Genomic DNA, 18,883 nt, shown 5'->3' with positions numbered 1-18,883 from the left:
AATGCAGTGTTATGGTCACAAAACCTTTCTTTGTTGGGAATTGTTTTGCTTAGGGAATTGTTTTAAGTGGTTAAGAACAGTTTTACTTGCATACACTGTGTATTTATGTTAGGGACAGAGGAGTCAACAGTATAGCTGTAGTGTCCAGCAACTTTTAAATTGCCAAGATTGCAGCTGAAACTTAAATCTTTTTTGACTAAAATAAAGGGGATCAATATTCAGAAACTACTCATATACTCTATTTGTTACTGGATTGGACTGGATAAAGCACATAAAGGACATAAATCTCACAATAGAATTTTAAAATAATATTGGAGCAATTTGTGTACTTACAAAAACATAAGATGCAGCTGAATTTACAGCTACCCGATTTGAGAAGTTTAAATTACTTCACCCTGAAAATTTCTCAGAGCAGAGAGGTTCCTTATGTGCTATGTGATATATTGCTGTAAAGGGTAATATAATGAAATTTTAATGATGCGTTTGAACTATAGGTTGCAAAATTTGGGAAACCAAATTGTTTCCACCATTCTGCTCAAAAGCTTGCTGTAGATAGTATATAATACGGGGGGGGAAAAAACAACAACAAAAAAAAAAACTGTAGACTCATTGGATCAAATGCTTGCACTTAGTTGTAGTTAGTCATTTTGCTTAAAGATTGACAGTCTACTTAGCTACAGCAAAAATGGGGAGAGAGGTAGAAATGATAGGCTGATGAAATATTCAGAAGTATGTATTTTATTTTTATTACATTAAATAGGAATAAAAGATTTTTTTTTCTGTAGTATACCCATATGTATCTAGTGTTAAAAATGGGGAAGACATGATTCCAGACTCAATGGGATCCAGCCTTAGTGCTAGCTACAGCACTAAGGAATCATGAGCTGGGCCTCAGCTGGAAAACCTAGAGACATTCTCTTTTTTACAAAGATCCTAGGTTTGGGGAGAGGTGGAGACTTGCAGCTACTAGGAACATTCAGGAAAATAAGAACAGGATGCTGAACTGAAGTAGCTGATAGGGACAGTTTGAGCTTCTGATCCAAGTTCATTGGCTATTCAGGATTAGCAGGGGAAATGGCTTCTCTTGAGTTTCCATGAGCTGGGTCCCTTTCCTGAGAACTAGCAGTGTGTCCATTTATAAAAGAAGTGGCAGTGTAGCATACTGAATGTTGAGAATAGCAAGTACAATGCAAATCAGTTTTATAATGACTTAAATTATTGATGTGTTGCTTTTTGGGTGGTGTGTTACTTAACAATATACTGGAATGTATTGCAGATAGCTTATGTTCCCTTAGTTTCTCTCCATACTACTTCCACTTCTAGATTTTTCTATCACTTGTTGTAGCAGCATTTAAAAGGTATTGACGTTGATATGGACAAGTGTTTGACACAGCTAGATATATACTCATCTCTTTGATATTTGAATAAGAAAAGGTTTTGTTCCATAGGGATAAAACCACGGAAGAGGAAGCCTTTTGGTTTATCAGGAATAATGAAAAAAGAAAAAGATACTGAATCTGTGTAAGTATGTTCCCAAATTGAAGCTTTGTCTTGTATGAAAACTTGTGAAGGTACGGAGATAAACATGAACTGAACTGATGTTTAACAACTGGTTTTATAGCTAAGTTAGAAAAATGCTAACAATATGAAAACATCACAGCTATTTAAGAATTTTGTAATGGAGGCTTTTAAAGGAAATAATATACTTATTAATCTACTGATGTTTCATTCTTTTCTTTGCAGAGGTAAGTAGTTCTCCTTAGTTCTACATTTGAACATTGTAGATAATGCGATTTTCACATGAACTCCTAATGAAATAATAGCTGTAGATGTGGAAAAAGTGCTATATGTCTGTTTGCAGATCTGAAGCTTCTGTTATTCTTCTGTTAGGAAAGCTTTTGTGTATGGTACAGAATGTTTTTCCAGTAAATGATGTGCACACTCAAGTCAGAAAGATCATCATTTTAACTCATGATTGATATCCCAGCTATACCCTCTGCTATATTCACTCTATCTCCCAGGAGTTGAGACTATCCAGAAAGTGAGTCTAAATAAAAGTTCTTGCGTGGATTGGTAGCATTCCATGTATTAGTAATTACGGTTACTGTATTACAGGGTATTTGGTTCTAAATTTCCAGAAGTATTTGCTCAATAGAAATATTTTATTCAACAGAAATAGCTTGCAATTTAACAGAAATGTAACAATATAGAAACATTTTCAAGGTGGCAACGTCTGTATACATTCTTTTTTAATACAGTTCTGAAAAATTCATAACCTAAGAACTGCAGATGTTAATTATTTACACATACAAAAAGTGCCTTATAGCTATTTTTCTTTTGGTGTTTGATTTAAATAGTGATACGCTTCTAAACCATCCTTTTTCTTCATGCTGTCAAGGAAGATGCAACTGGGGCTCAAAGGTGTTATTTGCTTTAACTCATTTTTCTATATTTCAGTTCTTTCTGTGATTTAATCTTTCCCCACCCTCTCTTGCATACTTAATTACGTTGAAGTAAATGATGAGAAAAATGTATGCAGTATGATTTTGGTCAGCAGTAACCTAAAAATAAAGTTACAAACTTTTTTCTGATTATTTAGTTTAAAATATTTAAAATAATGTGTTATGAATGATGATACTAGAGCTTAAAAGGGTTTTTGTGCACGTTTTAGAAGTATGAATTCTCTCTAGAAAGTTGTTTACTACACTTCTTTTGTGATGCAAAATTCACCATGTAAAACAGCACTATGTACATTCATTAGCCTTTTTTCCCTGCATTTACTGCATTGCAAAGTAGTGATTTTGCATATTGAGTTTTGAATACTGTTACACGATTGAGTTCTATAGCTGTCAGCTTTTCGGTCCAACAAAAAAATATTTTACCACTACATGGGTTGTTAAACAAGCTGATCTCTGGTATTTTTTATTAACTTGCAAGCCAAGCATCTTCTTCCATCCATTCTTTGGCAGATGATGAATGAAATTTAATATGGCCCCAGCAAAGACTGAAGGTTCTTAATATTATTTTTCTGGAGCCAGTAAAAGGCCAGGAAGCTCCAAAATGATTCGTTGTAGGTATATCACTTAATGTATCCTTGCTCAGAAGTCATGTTTTTGCTTGACCCATCACAGAAAGAAATTGTCTTTGGTACGGATAGTTGAAAATTGGCTTCTGTACTGTTCGAGTATCTTTGTGTGCTTATCCATTGGGTCTCAATACTTTTGTGAAAGCTGACATTTTCCAAAGAAATTATATTTAAAATTCAAAGATAATCTTGAGTGTTTCTTCCAGGTAAAAATACTGTTTTTCGTTACATAGTGATGTCACCAGATAACAAAAATGAATGCAGCCAGAAATGGGAAAATAAGTTCCAAAACTTGATTTATATATATATATATTTTGTTTCTATATTTGCACACAACACAAAAAAGAATAGATGTAGAGGTCAAACAGAAAGAAATATAACTGCATGATACTGACTTACTGTACACCACATTCTGTAGGTTTTTACAAAGATTCTTGCACTAGTCTAGAATTTCTATCACATATTTAGAACTTCATGTGGTATAATATTTGTTTTTCAAGTATAGAGGATCCATTAAGTTCTTAAATAAAATATTCTAATAGTTATTTATCATCTATTTTGAGTTTTACTGCTAGTCTGTATTTGCTTGATTTCATCTTCAACTGATGATCAGCTTACAAACTGTGCATGATAGAGCTCTGTATCAGCAACTTCGCTGCACACAGAGAGTGCTTTCTTAATTTCTTGTTAAACTGGACTGGAAGTCTGCTTAGTTTGTGTAGGACATGCTTTCCAGACCTAGAATAAATAACTCATGCTTTGTAGGCTTTTCAGTTTATCAATCTCTGAAGTGTTGACACCTAAACCAGATGTTGTGCCCAGTAGTGTTTTTACACAAGTAATTGTCATACACTTTATGCTCTTGCTGTACAGGTTCAGTCAAGGGTTTTGCTAATTACTGCTTTGCATGATTTATTTGGTTTAGTTTTTAGCTAAAATTTTTAGATTCCCTCACAAAGCCCCCATTTGCTGCAATGTTGCATTATACTAAAAGCATGACCCAGTTCTTTAATGTTAAAAGATTATGCATCTAACAATATAAAAGCACATCCATCTAAAACCTGATGTCCTCATTTTCCACCTCACCACCATTTAGAACCTTTTGAGAGAAGTCTAATACTTCAAGCTGCAATAGCTTTTAAAGTAGCTGCTTCTATTGCTATGAATTCAGTTTAGCCAGCAGAGGGCGGTATGACATAGGACAATTTGATTTCGTTACACACATTTTCTTTTGTGTGCAGCCTTTTAGGGGAGAGGAGACGAGATGAGACCCTTCATCTCACTGTGTTCCTTAATAGGCTGGACTGAATTTTGTGTTCGTGTTTCCATGTCAGCAAGTTTTCAAACCTGTTTTTAAGGACACTGTAGTTTTTACTTATAACTTCTTTTAACATTTTGGAGGTGATGTAGTTTGCTCCAAAATCTTTTCTCCTCTCTCTCTCTTTTTTTTTTTTTTTTTCCCTTTCTTAAATTTTTCATAAGTACAAATTTAGGATGTTCAATTTGACAGCACCAAAATGTGGTTGTTCAGTAGTACTAGCATTTACGGAGTTGTTCCTGAGGGTGCAGATTAGAGAGGATTTAATCAGCTGTATGCTACTCAGGTATCCCCACATACAGTAAATGTAATTCCTTCTGGTTTTTTGTTTGTATTGGTGGGAAGAGATCACTGTAATCACTATTCCTTCCAACCACTTTTTAAATTTATTTTTTTAAGTGTTTCTTAAGAAGATACCTTTATTTTTTCCTGCACTTTCTGGTGCCTGGCTGCAACTTTACTTGACAAGCATGAACTAGGAATGAATTTCCAAAAGAAAGAAGATCTGAATTCCTTTAAGAATAGTCTTAATTGTTTGAAGAGCTAGTTATTATCCAAAATGTTTCATTGAGTCTGGTGACTTGTACTTATTATGCACATTGTCCACAGAGACCTGACTCTTTAAGTTATTTGTTCAAAGTAAATCACAGTACTCCTGAATTCCCTTGATTCTTTTTTTCTTTGCTATGAAGTGAGTTTATTTTTAAAGCATTTATTGTGAATTTTTCTTCTGTAGTGTTTTCACCATAAACTTTTAGCTTCTTTTTTAAATTTCGTTCAGTTGAATGTGGTTTATTTATTGCAAAAATTATAATAGACTTTGAGAGGCAAAGGGGTTAACTTCTATTATTTTCAATTAATCTGAAACACTGAAGTAGAAACAGAACTGGATGAATAAAGTCATTTGTGTGTTTTGTAATTGTGTATATTCTTTATTTTTTTTAATAGGGAGTGTCCAGACACAGACTCAGTTGTAAGTAGACTTATTTCTTACACAAATGTTTATGCTAACATTGTTAAACAGTGCAATTTAAAAAACAAACAAACAAACAAAAACTTTATATATAGTCCTTGCAAAGTATTATTTATGTGATAGAGAATTTAGTATTTTGCTAACATAACTAAAGTGTTAAGTTTTTCTCAGATCATAATCTTTCGCAATACATGAAAATATGCATCTATAATGTGTTTGTTTCCTAACAATTTTAGGTTTAAACAGGATATTCTTACTGCAATTAATAGCTACTTTATTTTGCCAGTTAATAGTTTGAACTGCTTGACTAATAGATTCTGAGTGAGTTAAAAGTTCACTATATTCTCATGTGGACCCAACTTTGCATCATCACATTCTTCTGCTTTACTACTGTCTCCCTGGAGAACCTTTCTGAAATTAATGGAGTTCTGCTTGATTGATGGCAATAGAATGTAGGAATATAGTTTGTAAAATACTGCTTTAAATGTAGAATTTCTAGATGCACGCTTTTTGTGGTCTGTCTTTTGTTGCTCTTAATTGATCTGTGCTACATCTTAGAATTTTATTTATTAAATTAAAATAAGTAACAGTTACACGTGTTAATAGTTTTTTATTTCCTTAATTAAGTCTTTTATTTTTATTTAAAATCATAGATGTTGTCTTGAATTATATGTAATGGATATTGGAACTCCCTGTAGCTACAGTAGGGAATAATTTACAGAATGGTTTAAGTGACTTTGGATAGACTGATTTGATTTTCAGTTAATTTATTTAGATGCCAATTATCTTAAACAATTTTAGTCTCCATGTGCACCTGTTGTGGATTTCTCATCTTTTCATATAATGTCTGTAAGTTTTAGTATGTAGTATAAAAACTTTTTTTTTTGAGGAATTTAGTTTTTAAAGAAAGGTAAAATTTGCCACATAATAGAACTGCATGTGTATGCACAGCCCTCTAAGAATCATATGAGACAATTATTTTATCTTGTATAAAGTCATCTTAATTTAAAGCAAGTTTATCAGGCTTTTAATGGAAATAATGTCTTTTGACAGTTCAGGTTGAGTCACTGGAGTGAAGCACAACCGAGTTTGACTTGCAGTATTTATTTTCTTCCTTGCTTATTTTGGTCTCTATGTTTTTAGAAGATAATTAATTCAACTGTAAATGAGTCTGACATTCATTCTGGCTGCATGAGGCACACCATATGATCATATAAGTTAGTTGTTCTGTCTAGATTTAATTTATATATATATATATAAAAAAAAAAAAAAGCAAAAAAACACTAGCTTTCGTAGTGTTTAACAACAAAACTGATACTTTCAGTGCCTCCTCTTCTTTTTAACGCCCACAATTTTTTGATTACATTTGGAATTTAAAAATTGGTCTATCATTTCTTCTTGCTTTTTACAAACAAAAGTATTATTCTGAATGGTAGAATGCTTTAGTAGCAGAACCCATTACTGTCATGAAAAATGATGCAATGTACCATAGATGAGATTCATTTCACCCCTTAAAATTAACTTATCCTGAGTGTAGTCTTGTACTTCGGGTTGGCATCCTCCTCTGGAAGGTGACATTTCATATGTTTTTTCACTTTTTCTTGTCTTACTGTAAGGCATCTTTTCTGTTTCATTTTGCAAACTTGGTCTAAGTAATTATTGCTAGTAATTACTGTACCTGGCTATCTCTATGAGGATCATTTGGTATACATCTTCACAATACATTACATGTTTCAAGAAATTGAACTTGAAATAGAATTATTGCAAAAAGAAAAAGGAAGTATTATTTTTGTTTGATTGCTAGAAAAATACTGAGGATGAATCCTTAGAAAATTCAGCTTATTTAAGGTGTCCCGTACTAATGGTTAATATTTTGATTTTGGTCATGTTTGGTCAATTACTAAAAATCTCAATGTCTGGCTTTTATATTATCATGATCTTTTTCTTAAAATTGGCTTTTATTTTTTTGCCAAGAATTTTAGTTGTTTTTCACTCAAGAGAAGGGACTGTAGGAGAAGTAACCACCTTATAGATATTTGTAATTTTAAACACTGAGGTAAATATATTGACTTTTTAGAAGCTGAGTAACCAGCAAGAACTGACTTTCAATACTGTATCTACCAGTTATCCATGGTTATATCAGTTATCTACCAGATCCATTTTTTCGTGGATCTTTGAAAATAGATACTAAGTAGCCAGTTCCATCAGGGTCTTGTCAGTAGTCCAAAATGTATAATGCAGTATATTCTGACCTGTATTCTCTGTTTTTAGAAAACAAAACAGCAAGATTGTCCTAAGAAAGGTCTTTTGTACCAAAATAAAAGTTCTTAAAGTGCTTATGTGCTTATACTTAAAGCTATGTGCTTATACTCATCCTTTTTATGCAGCTGTTAGATTGTATATATTGGAAAATATAATTTTATTTCAAATGAAAAAAAATCATTAATTGATATCAAGATTTTTTTTGTAGTTGCTATAACACGTTTTTATGTGATTATGAGTTTGAAGGCAGCTGTGTACTTAGAACTGTTTTCTGTTAAAGAGGTTGAACACTTCAATAAGCATTCTCAGTTGAAGTATGGATCACAGTATGTCATGAGATATGAAACTCATGTGATATTATATATCAGGCTACACATATAACTTCCATCAAGTAAAGCCTTAATAATTAAGTAGAAAGCTGTGTGTACACTAGAAGGAGACAGCGATTGAAGTTTGGTTGTGTGTTTATTCCCTAGCAAGTTGCTCCATGGGCAGAACTAATTGTCTTGTTTCCCATGAGTTTGACATGTCTGTAGGTGTATAGGAAGATCTAGTAGAAATTTTCTTCTAGGAAAGCATTTACAAGGTTCCACTTACGTCCAGTAAGGTCTGAGTTTGGATTGCAGCCCTTCCTTTGGTTGGGATACTAGCAGACCTCTCTTCTACTTGACTGCCTATTTTCATGAAAACTGTAGTAATGTAATTATCTTTGAGTCCTCTGTTCTTTCTGTCAAATCCATTTCAAATTGTCCAGTAAGCTCAAAAGTAATTAAGAAGGGAATCACAGATGCACAGAACATAGTGCCGAACCCTTTTGCCTTGGAAAATGGAATGCAAACAATATTGGGGCATCAAAAAGTTTTCATTAATCTCATATGTAAAGGGTATAGCATAATTAAGATTCTATGTAATTATACATCATTTTTATTCCTAGGGAATGATTGAATTTGGAATTGTCATTAATTTGTGGAACACGAGTACAACCTTAATTATATCTGGATTGCTATATTCAAATGCTTTTCTTTTTATTTGTATTTTGTAATGTTCACTTCTGATCTGTTTTGAGTAGCTGATGATGATACAGAATATGAACCTTTATAGTCACAGTGCAGGAGGGGAGCACTATGAATACTCATTTTGTTTTCTTTGTGCATCTCTGGCAGTGAAAGAAAGTGACTGGATGCTCTCTTCTTTCATATCTTTTGTATACACCCTGAAGAGAGGAGGCTGAGAATGTAATGTAAAACAGTCTTAGCCATGAGGATGTACCTGGGTCAAATTTGCATCTTAAATATGTTAAAAGTAGAGAGGCTCTTTTTTTTTTTCTCTTCTTCCAGGATATAAGCTTCAACTGCTCACTTTGAGTGTGCTTTGAGATTGTTGATCTGGGTGTACAGAAAGAAGTCAGTCTTCCTCAGTAAAATGACAGAAAGTTCATCAAGCAAAAAAAAAAAGAAACAGTGAACTGTTCTGCTTAGTAATATCTTGAAGCACACCTTGAGGAAGACTTGAAGATCAGTTAAGGTTCATTGTTTTTTGACCCAGTAACCAAGCCGTGAGTAGTGCTGATGTTGCTGAGGAAGGGACAAATAAAGTATCTAGACTGTAGCTGTCTCCTCTCTCATCATTTGTGTGTACCTTGGATGAGCCAATAACGTGGTAGTGGTTTAGGCATCTTCCATTTTTAAATGCCAGATGGGATAGAACAAAGAATTTGAGCCAAAGTATTGACCCAAACTCTGAAAATGGCAATAGAATTTCCATTCCTTACGCTTTTTGTATAGGTAGTTTTAGTTTGTTATTTGTTATGTCCTTTTGTTATATTTCTGTTTTAAAAAAATATTCATCTCAGAAAGTGTGTAAAACATACTAATGTAAAGATCGAGTTATAAAATCTAAAATTGTATATATATTTCTTCGAAACTACATACTAACTTAATCAGTAATGTGTTGTATTACATCTGCAAGCACAGGGAAAAACTCTGTGCTTTTTTGTACCAGTATATTTAGTCACTTAGCGGAACCTCTGAGAAAGTGAAGCCTTCTTCCTAGGAAGTACACTTTCCAGAGACTTTCAGAGTTCAAGTCATGTCCATATTGAGCACTTTTTTCTGTGAATGTAATAAATAAAGCGTTTGGGTAGGGGGATAAACCTTCATCCCCACTCACATTCATAATTAGCTCTTATGGAAAACCAAAATTTGTAAAGATCTTCTTCCTCTCTGCTGAAGTTCGAAAATGACATGTATACATGGAGGTCATATTTTTTCTCCTCATTTCATTGCGGTAGGCAAATCAGGTCTTGACTATATTGCATGCCTGGTATTTGAAAGATGCACCATGATCTACCACCTTACATATAGTTCTGTCTTTGTAGAAGTGTGGAGAAGGCTTAGCTTGGTAAGTGTAAATGCCTTCATTAACATCAATTTTGTGAATATGTAGCTTATCTAAAGGGCTGTGTCTTCTAGTACTGTTACTAAATGTAAATTAGTAAATAACGGTCTTGTGTGTCAGAAAATAAGGAAAACTGACCACCATGAAAACAGTATTTTGAAATTACTACTTAATTTTAAGTAAGACAGTGAAGTAACATTTTGCTTGTATATGACACAATTTGTCAGTATAAAAGTTCATTGATTCACCATTATCTGTTAATAGTTATACAAAAATGTGAATTCAGTATCTCATTAAGGAAAACAGAAGGCATTTTAAGAATGATAAGAATTTTGTACAAGATCAAAATCAATCATGGAGGAACTTGGAAATATAATGCCTGATGATTTCTGAAAGCTTACACTATGGAAAGTCAGAAGTTTTAAATTATATATATATATATATATATATATATATATATATATATATAAAATTTCAAAATAGAAAAAAAGAAGTACAAATAAAGTTCTTTGGAAAGTGTTAGGGAAAAAAAAAAAAAAAAAGAAAAGCAATCTAGTCCTGGAGGTGTAAGAGCAAGGACTTTTACAGTTCATGTGTTCAGAAGTTAGGCTGTACATTTTCCATCTGTTTTGAAAATATTAATTTTAACTTTTTGTCTGAAGTTATACAGGCTATATGCTAAAGTAACATTGCTGAGAAATAGCTGCTTCAAATATCTTCTCAAGATCAAAAATATTTAGATAAAAATATTAAGAAAAAAATTGCATACTTAAAGTTAAGATTTTAGTGCTTTGTACAGATACAATTTATCTTAGAGATTACTCAATAAGCTAAAATAATGCAATGAAAATATCTTCTTCAAACTGAGTTTTTTTTTTCACAATTATAAACCTAAACAGACAGATTTGTCAGCTAAGTTGTTTGTGCTGTGTGTCCCGAGTAATAATATCTTTTACATATATGGCCTGGCTGGAAGAAAAATTAAATGTTGTCTATTTGAAGATTGTTGTTTTTCAATTCATCTTAACCATGAGTGATCCAAATCTATTGAAAAGTGTCTATTATGACAACTAAATCACTTCAGAATTCAGAAATTGTAATAAGAACATGTACCTACCCTCTAGCTGTATGTTTTTGTTCTGTTTACTTTGATGTCAAGTTTCATTAGTGTTTTTTGGCATATAAACAAGGTCGGCCTGAGGTCAAGCGTAGCAAAGAACCCTGATTTGAGCAAGTAGAGCTAAGGTACTGGACCGTGTGATCCTACTCTTATTACCTTTTTTTTTTTTTTTTTTTTTTTTTTTTGGAGGGGGGGTTGATGGTGTTACTTTTCTTTTTGTTTTTATTTTTTTTTTTAAATCAAATGCTGGTGAAGGCAGTGTTCCAAATTCCAAGAAACTGCATCTAGATGTTCTGTATTTAAAAGTTTGTGTTTAAATATATTTTTTGCTTTAGTTTGTTATGCTGTTTAGTTTGTTATGCTGTTTTAGTTTGTTATACTGTATTGTATCTCCTATATGTGATCATATTTTTTACTCCTTTTAGCATAAAGCTTGCTCTATGTTTAAATTCATTACACTTAATTCAGAAGTGTTAGATTTAGAGAGCTGTACAGAAAAGAATGTCTCTTAGTAAAATATGAGACACCACATTTGTGATGCCTATAAAATGAACAGAAGAGCAACTATATGTTTGTCTTCCTCTGTAATTCTAAAGCTATTCAGGTTGAATATTTCTTTAAGCTTGCCTTCAAATTTTAGGTGAAGTCAAGTGGCTGCTCGCTAGCCAACTGGCAGTCTAGTATAAGTTATTTTCTTGTATCTCATGACTTGTATCAGAAAGATATATTTTGGCCATAATATGTGTTTCTTTTTCAGTCAAACTGCTTACCCGTACCTGTTTTCTAAAAGAGAAAGGATTAACTTATTGATACATCAGAATAAATCACTTTTTATACGAACCTAGACATTATTATGTTTTTATAAATTCATTCTAAATCATTCTAAATGATTTTTAGCATAATTCTCTTCTATTTATGTTTAAATGCGTGGAAGACCTGAAAAACTGAAATGGTTTGAAGTTCCTGAATGATTATTAGCTTTGAAAATCTAGGGCAGTGCTGAGGATGTATTTTTAATTTTCATCCATGCTTTTTAACTGATGTGCATATTCTTTGCTAAAGCAGGCTTGCTGCCTTATCAAGGGGGAGAAAAGTTGCAACCTGTATAGCCTGCAATGCTTTTACTCACTTACTGAAGTATTAACTAGTGCTTAGTAGATGTTATGTTCCTGCGCCATCACAGCCTCAAAGGGCTCAGCTGAAAGAATTAGAAGTAGCAACTAGGAAAATATTTGGAGCCAAAAACCTGTAGACTTATTTGACACTCAGCAATAAAGGTAACTTGCTACTGACCTTTTTGCTAACCTACCAGTAAAAACAGTTGCATTTAAACTGCCATTTTTCACAGGAAATTCAGAGGTTGTTTTGCTGCAGCCTGTTCTGAGGTATCTTGCCTGTCACTCTACTTCCGAATTATAGACCATAACATGAGATAACTGCAATAATTATTGGTGAATAGTGATGATTTTCATGAGCTGTCATAATCAAATTTTAATTTGTCATTGACATAAAATCCAGTCTGATGTAAGAACGTTTTTTAGTTACTTGTCAATACCACTTTTTTTTTTGTTTGTTTTTAGAACATTCCTGATGTAGATGATGAAGGATACAGCATTAAACCAGAAACAACACAGGATATCCTTTTTACTATTGTTGTACCAAATTATTTGATGTTGTTACAGTTCTTTGAAGAGTGCAAGTACTGATTAAAGCTTTAAGTAAAGGAAGACGTCATTCAAGCTTTTGTTGCAACTTTGTAGTGTTATGCTCATAGCTTCTGCAAACTATACAAAATTTTGTCTGGCCAAGATTTTTTGTGTATAAATGTTAAAATTTAGATCAGACATCATAGGAACTGTAAAAGGATGCTCTTTGTCTGGCAGTAAATAAAACAAAACAGTAACAGAAAGCCTGAACAAAAGCTTTAAGGTGACCATGAAGATCTTTCTCCATGAAAACCTTTCAGAGAGTTTGTGAAGTAGAACTCTTTTAAGCATAATGAACCCACATATACCCACACCCTTCCCACATTTTTATAACACCATTAGAAAGGTTGGGAGCTCCAACATTCTAGAAATAACATTTCTTTATTATGTCATTCCACCACATGCTTTTTCTAATTGGTGCTTCCAGCTTTTATTTTATTTTAGTAATTGTTTTGATATGTAGAATACATTTTCACTACGAGTAATTTTTTATGAAGACTCATGATTTATTCTGCTCTTCCTTTGAAGGAAAATATTTTTGTCTTCTTTTGTTCTCCTATCAGAAGCAGAGGCAGGCTGTATTCAGGAGCTGAAATCTGGCTTGCTATAGATCTAAGCAAGCCTATGGTGTTAGCAAGATCCTTAATTTTTGGAAACGTTTTCACTGATTTTTTGTAGGACTAGAAATAAAAGGTAAATTTACACCTTATATTTATCTTAGTGACAATTTTTAACAAGTTGAAATCACGTTAAAGTGAAACAGTTCATCACAATTTCTGTTTTCATCATCCCTGCAGAATATGCTTCTGTTGCACCCAGAGAAGATTCCTGTACTGATGAAAACAGTCATGTTCTCTCTCGTTTAGAAAACAGATATAAAAGTGACAGAATTATCCAGTTCTGTGGAGGGCTTTATTTCATGTTTTGCATATATTTAGGAAATGCAGTGAGTAACATCCATTCTTTGAAAAAGATTCACCCAGCCAGACATCATTTTCTCCACTATTCCTGTTGTCATGAAGAAATGGAAACAGCCATACATCTAGTGACAAAGTTCAATGATTTGCAATCCCTTCACCTTCAGAAGCTTTTGACCTGATTCAGGAAGTCATCAGTTCCTTTCTTCTTTTCCTCCCACTAGTATCCAAGAGTGGATATTTATTCTGCTGATGGGAACTCTTAAGATGATTTGTTGGAGGACATAAATTTACCGTAATGGCAGTCTATCTTAGTAAGGCCAATCTTAAGTGTTGGAAGAACACTCATCCTAAAAATTACTGGCTGACCTTTCAGTTCATGTCATTCAGATCAAAATAATTTTTGACAGTAACCATTTAATAGACCTGCATGCAACAGCCTGATTTGTAGTATATGAGTCATAAAACTGAGTAACTTTACAGGCAAGGCAATTTTGTGAAATGAAAAATGGCTTGTCTTAAAATTTTATTTTCCAGATGTCATCCATTTTTGATGACGGATAGCCTGTAAGATGGAGACATTTGAATTTTTCTTCACTAGATCTCAGGGATTCTTTAAGTTAAATTGGATTTGTATTGCATTTATGGTTCAGGGTTTTAATCTTTGTCAGGAAATACTTTCAAGAGATTTCATTCAAATGGCTGGCATTTTTTCAAATGGAAAAAGAAAAAAAAAAAAAAAAAAAAGAAAGCAATGTATAGGGTATGTGTTCTCCCCCCACGTGGCAAGAAAATTTTGAGTAGAGAAAATTTTTTACCTTGTTTCTTGTCAAAACAAATGCATCTTTTAAGACTTAGCATAGGCCTTTCAGAGGTTTTCCCAGTGCAGTATATGTACATAAAAAGGATCAAGTCTAAGTTCATCTATATATTTCGCTTGTGTTGAGGGCTCAGTTGTCATTGTGATTCATTTTTAAGGAATGTTGACATTGTTTTAAGTAGCTGATTCTGGTGTTTCATTTACTGTGCAGCCTCCTGTGTAACTGGCATGCTTTGTTGCAAAATTGTCGTGCCACTCTGCAAAAATGGCAAGTTGTGGTGGCTGCTGCTGCTTCCTCTGCTGTTATGGTTGGTACAGGTACCATGGCATTCCATTGCTATTTAGAAAGCCTAGTGTTTTCCCTTACTTGCTTTTTAAGGATTTCTGCAGTTCATACATTTTTCATACATGCATTAGGATCCTTAGTGGAATCTTACAAATCATTAATTTAACATACAGAACTGTTGCCAATGCAAAATCTTTATTTTTATCTGGATGCCTTCAAATATGCTCATTTTCAGTTATAGGATGTAGTAGTGCCTTTCATAACAGGGGTACCATTTTGAAGACGAGTGGGATATGAAAACTGAATTTTTTTACTCTGTCTTGTGGGATCTATTTGAGATGTCTGTATAACTCCACAAATAGTTTAGGCAGTACTGTTTATCGGTTGTGTATGAATTTGTAATTTGTAAAGTAAGTGAATTTGTAGTACTTCCACCTTAACTGAGAAAAACATACCAAAGAGAACCACTTCTATTCATCCAGTGATTCTGACTCTGAAGATGATGAACCCAGGAGGTTCCATATAGAAATAAAACCTGTACAGCCAAATAATAGCTCTCAATATACCATGCCTTCCTTGGATGAATTAAAAGTATCTATAGGGAACATTGCCCTTTCTCCAGCAACATCCGTAAGTAATGTTGTTCTTTGTATTTATAATGAATAGAGAAGAAAAGTGATAAGAAATCTTTACCGTAAACATGTAATTTACTGTCCAGAATTTATTCTAGGTTAAAATTTTATAATTTTTTTTTTACTGTGCACGTGATTATCTTTCATGCGGTTTATCACAATATAATATTAAGTAATTTTCTCAGATTTTAACTTTTCTTAAGTCTGAGAAGTGCTCAATCCTTGTCTTTCCACCATTGCCACCACAATGAATTTGAATAAATGTGGAGTTAAGCTTGCATTGCATTGCCTACTTATTTAACTAATGAGTATTCAATAATATAGAAACCTTTAAAATTGATTATATGATGTAGGTACATGCAATTCTTAAAGAGCATCTTTACTGTATGTATTCTGCCAAACCACAGTATTATTCTTTATACCAAGAGATGAAATTAGAAATAAATAGCTTTGAAATATTCTAGTGCAATAGTCAGAGTAGAATTAGGATGGCTCTGATTTCAAGGAAAGTAATACTAATATATTAACAATGATTTTTCTCTTTTTTCACCCATGTTTTGAAAGCAGAGACACAGTCCTGTAAGTACAGAATGGCTTTTTATTCATGTTTTCAAATGAAAATCTAGTAAGTCTACTATGTGAGGGAGTTGAGAAAATTTTAGGAATGTTTCTATTCTTATCTGTCAGACCGATGCAGCTTTCATGTTATACGAAAGCTGTGAAATTCTACTGGCCTAGCCTGAAAAGAAATTTGGTAATACTGTTCCCTTTGTCAGTTCTGCAATCTTCTTTCCTGCCTTTTCATATACTGTATGACAGGTTTGCAGTGGTTGCTGTGTCATGGCTCTGGTTCTATTGTTCTGCAAGTTCCAGAATGTTCTGCCTGGCACTGAAAGTAAAATATCATGGAAGATTGAGTGGAAATACGAGCCCTGGGACTATTAAATGCTTTATTTGGCAAATGTAACAACAACAACAACAATAATATGTTTTCTTTTGTTTCAGGCACAAATGAACAGAAATTCATCCAGTAAGTACAATATTTAACTTTTAGTCTATTTATGTTAGTTTTTCAACTTAGCATGAAAATAGATTTTTTATTTTTGGTGCCTTTGTGATATTTCTTTGGTAAATTCAAAGTGGTAAATTCAAAGGACAAAATTAAGTTATGTGGTCTAAATTTCAATACCGTAGAAAATATGTGAAGATCTCAGTTTCTATGTACTTATTTGTTCCCTGTTCTGGGAATCAGATGAGGCTGTCTGTGACAAGTCCAAGAGCAAAGGGAAATGACTCTTGTGCAATTTCTTAAAACCCTTCCACCATCTCTAGTTAGGTGTGATCCACAGATCTACAAATCCACTAAGTACTATCTTTCAGAGAGAAAGTATATCCTCTAGGTTTTTTGTATGTGTGGTTTTCTTTTTTTTTTTTTTTTTCCCAGTTAGAAAAGAGAACAGGTTTGCTGAAGAATAAAGTTGGTGTAAACAGAATGATATAAGGATGAAATTTCAAGCGATCAGTACTTTCTCCCAAAATGTACTGCTCTGTCTAGTCCTTTCAGAAGGTATTTCAGGATATCTGAATTTATGTTATCAGAGATAATGCATCTTCTTTCCATTTTAATAATCTGTGATAAAGTTTGAACTGCAGTGATAAGCATTTACTACTTCTGTGTAATAAAGCTGAAAGATTTTTATGTTAGTGTATCACAGCTTTGGTCATACTACTCTGTCCTTTGCTTAGGTGAGGAGTTAACAAAATCAAAACTTCCTGCACCAACTAATGAGTAAGTTCAACTTTTATATTATGTTGAATGAAGTTTGGGGGGAATTTGTTCTTATTTTGATCCAATACTTAGAAACCCATTGGAAACTTCGACTGCTGTTTTAAGCATATCTTGTGTGGTATGAGTTAAGGACTAATCGTGTAATGATTCCTGTTCACTTGTTTTTGCCCTCCTAATGCAGTTGCTTTGTTGTGATGTCTCAATTGATATTAAAAATTACATAATCAATAAATACTGTTTTTTATTAAAAACTTATGTTTAAATTGCCAAGGTTAGTTTCCTTTTAAGAGCGTTTAAGATTGTTCATATATGTGTTTGATGAAACAAATCAGTTTGTAAATATAATTCTTAATGAAAATGAGGATAAGTACTAACATAATGATATATACCCAAACGCTAACTGTTACCAAGGTGATAAAGCAATCAGTTCAGATAGTTTACTTATGTGTGAGTTCCTTGACCTACAATTTGTAAGTACTTTTTTATTTTGAGATGCAAGGACTAACTAATGTAGAAGATGAACTATCCAAGTTGTAATTTGATTGTTTTTATAAGTATATATGCCTTTCACTTATATTCCTATTGTAACTCTTACTGTAGAAAGGGGAACAGTGACCTTCTGGCATGGGATCCACTCTTCAGCAGTTCTCTTGAATCATCCTCTTCAGCCTCCTTGGCATCCTCATCCTCCTCAGGTAAGATATTTTATAGTAGAAAATGTTTTCTGCATATTCTTCAGGGTCTTCTGTTGTTGCTTTTTTAGTCATTGCAAGGGAATGTGCATAGATACGGAAGTGAAAGAACTTTTAAAAGCACTATGTTATAAGTAATACATGACAATAATGTAGTATGTCAAGCTTTCAGTCTAGGGAGCAAGTGGGAAGAGAGAACACAAGAAACCTTAGGAAAATTCCCTCTTGCTTATGTTTTTATCTCCTTTTCTCCCTTTCCAAAAAATGACCATCTATTCTGGAGGACTAATATAATCTATTTTTTCAGCTGGTAGGGTTGGGAGATGAAATGGAGGTTGTTGAACAACTGTGACCCAAGCTGAGCTTGCACTGTGAATAGGGATGGGTTGCTTCTTTCCAGGGAAGCCTGCTGAGCTGTATACTACAAAGCCACTCTAGAACTTTGCAGTAATGAACCTGCTTTCTATAGTAAACCGTGATTCTATTAGGAGATGTGTGGGCAGAATCCAGGGAAAGTGGGAGAAAAATGGCAGGACTAAGACTGAAACAAGGGGGAAGTTTGTGGCACCACCTGAGAGCAGGTGAATTTTACATATATGAATTAAATATGCTGAAAAGAAGTTGCATTTTCTCAAAGTAATCTGGTTTTTTGGTATCATATTATTGCTTTGGTCTGGTGTTGAAGTCTGTAAAGGAAAGGAGAGGATACTTAGTTTGTTCTGCTAGTGGTTGTTAGTGTCCATGTCCGGGGTCCCCATCACAAGAAGGATCTTGATCTATTGAAGAGGGCCCAGCTAAGAAGCTGGTCTGAGTGCTGGAGCACCTCTCCTATGAAGAAAGGCTGAGAAAGCTGGAGATGTTCAGCTTGAATAAGAGAAGGCTCTAG

General features: G+C 33.4%; 1 protein-coding gene across 6 annotated transcripts in view; it reads left to right on the top strand.

The window, feature by feature from the left end:
• Nucleotides 1-18,883, top strand: part of FCHO2 (FCH and mu domain containing endocytic adaptor 2) — a 91,740-nt gene that overhangs the window by 47,474 nt on the left and 25,383 nt on the right. For 2 of the 6 annotated variants that reach the window (XM_084504136.1, XM_084504134.1), the window contains exons 10-17: nt 1,449-1,521; nt 5,352-5,376; nt 12,736-12,793; nt 15,339-15,514; nt 16,081-16,095; nt 16,522-16,546; nt 17,263-17,305; nt 17,906-18,000. In XM_084504136.1, coding sequence (XP_084360262.1) covers nt 1,449-1,521; nt 5,352-5,376; nt 12,736-12,793; nt 15,339-15,514; nt 16,081-16,095; nt 16,522-16,546; nt 17,263-17,305; nt 17,906-18,000 — 510 coding nt within the window. Of the gene's footprint in view, nt 1-1,448; nt 1,522-5,351; nt 5,377-12,735; nt 12,794-15,338; nt 15,527-16,080; nt 16,096-16,521; nt 16,547-17,262; nt 17,306-17,905; nt 18,001-18,883 lie in introns of all 6 variants that reach the window. The other 4 variants (XM_084504135.1, XM_084504132.1, XM_084504133.1 and 1 more) reach the window with 3 other exon arrangements.

This window comes from Aythya ferina, assembly GCF_964211825.1.
Source record: "Aythya ferina genome assembly, chromosome: Z".
NCBI classification, from domain to species: domain Eukaryota; kingdom Metazoa; phylum Chordata; class Aves; order Anseriformes; family Anatidae; genus Aythya; species Aythya ferina.
The sequence above is the reverse complement of the archived record's forward strand: the minus strand, read 5'-3'. Positions and strand labels throughout refer to the sequence as shown.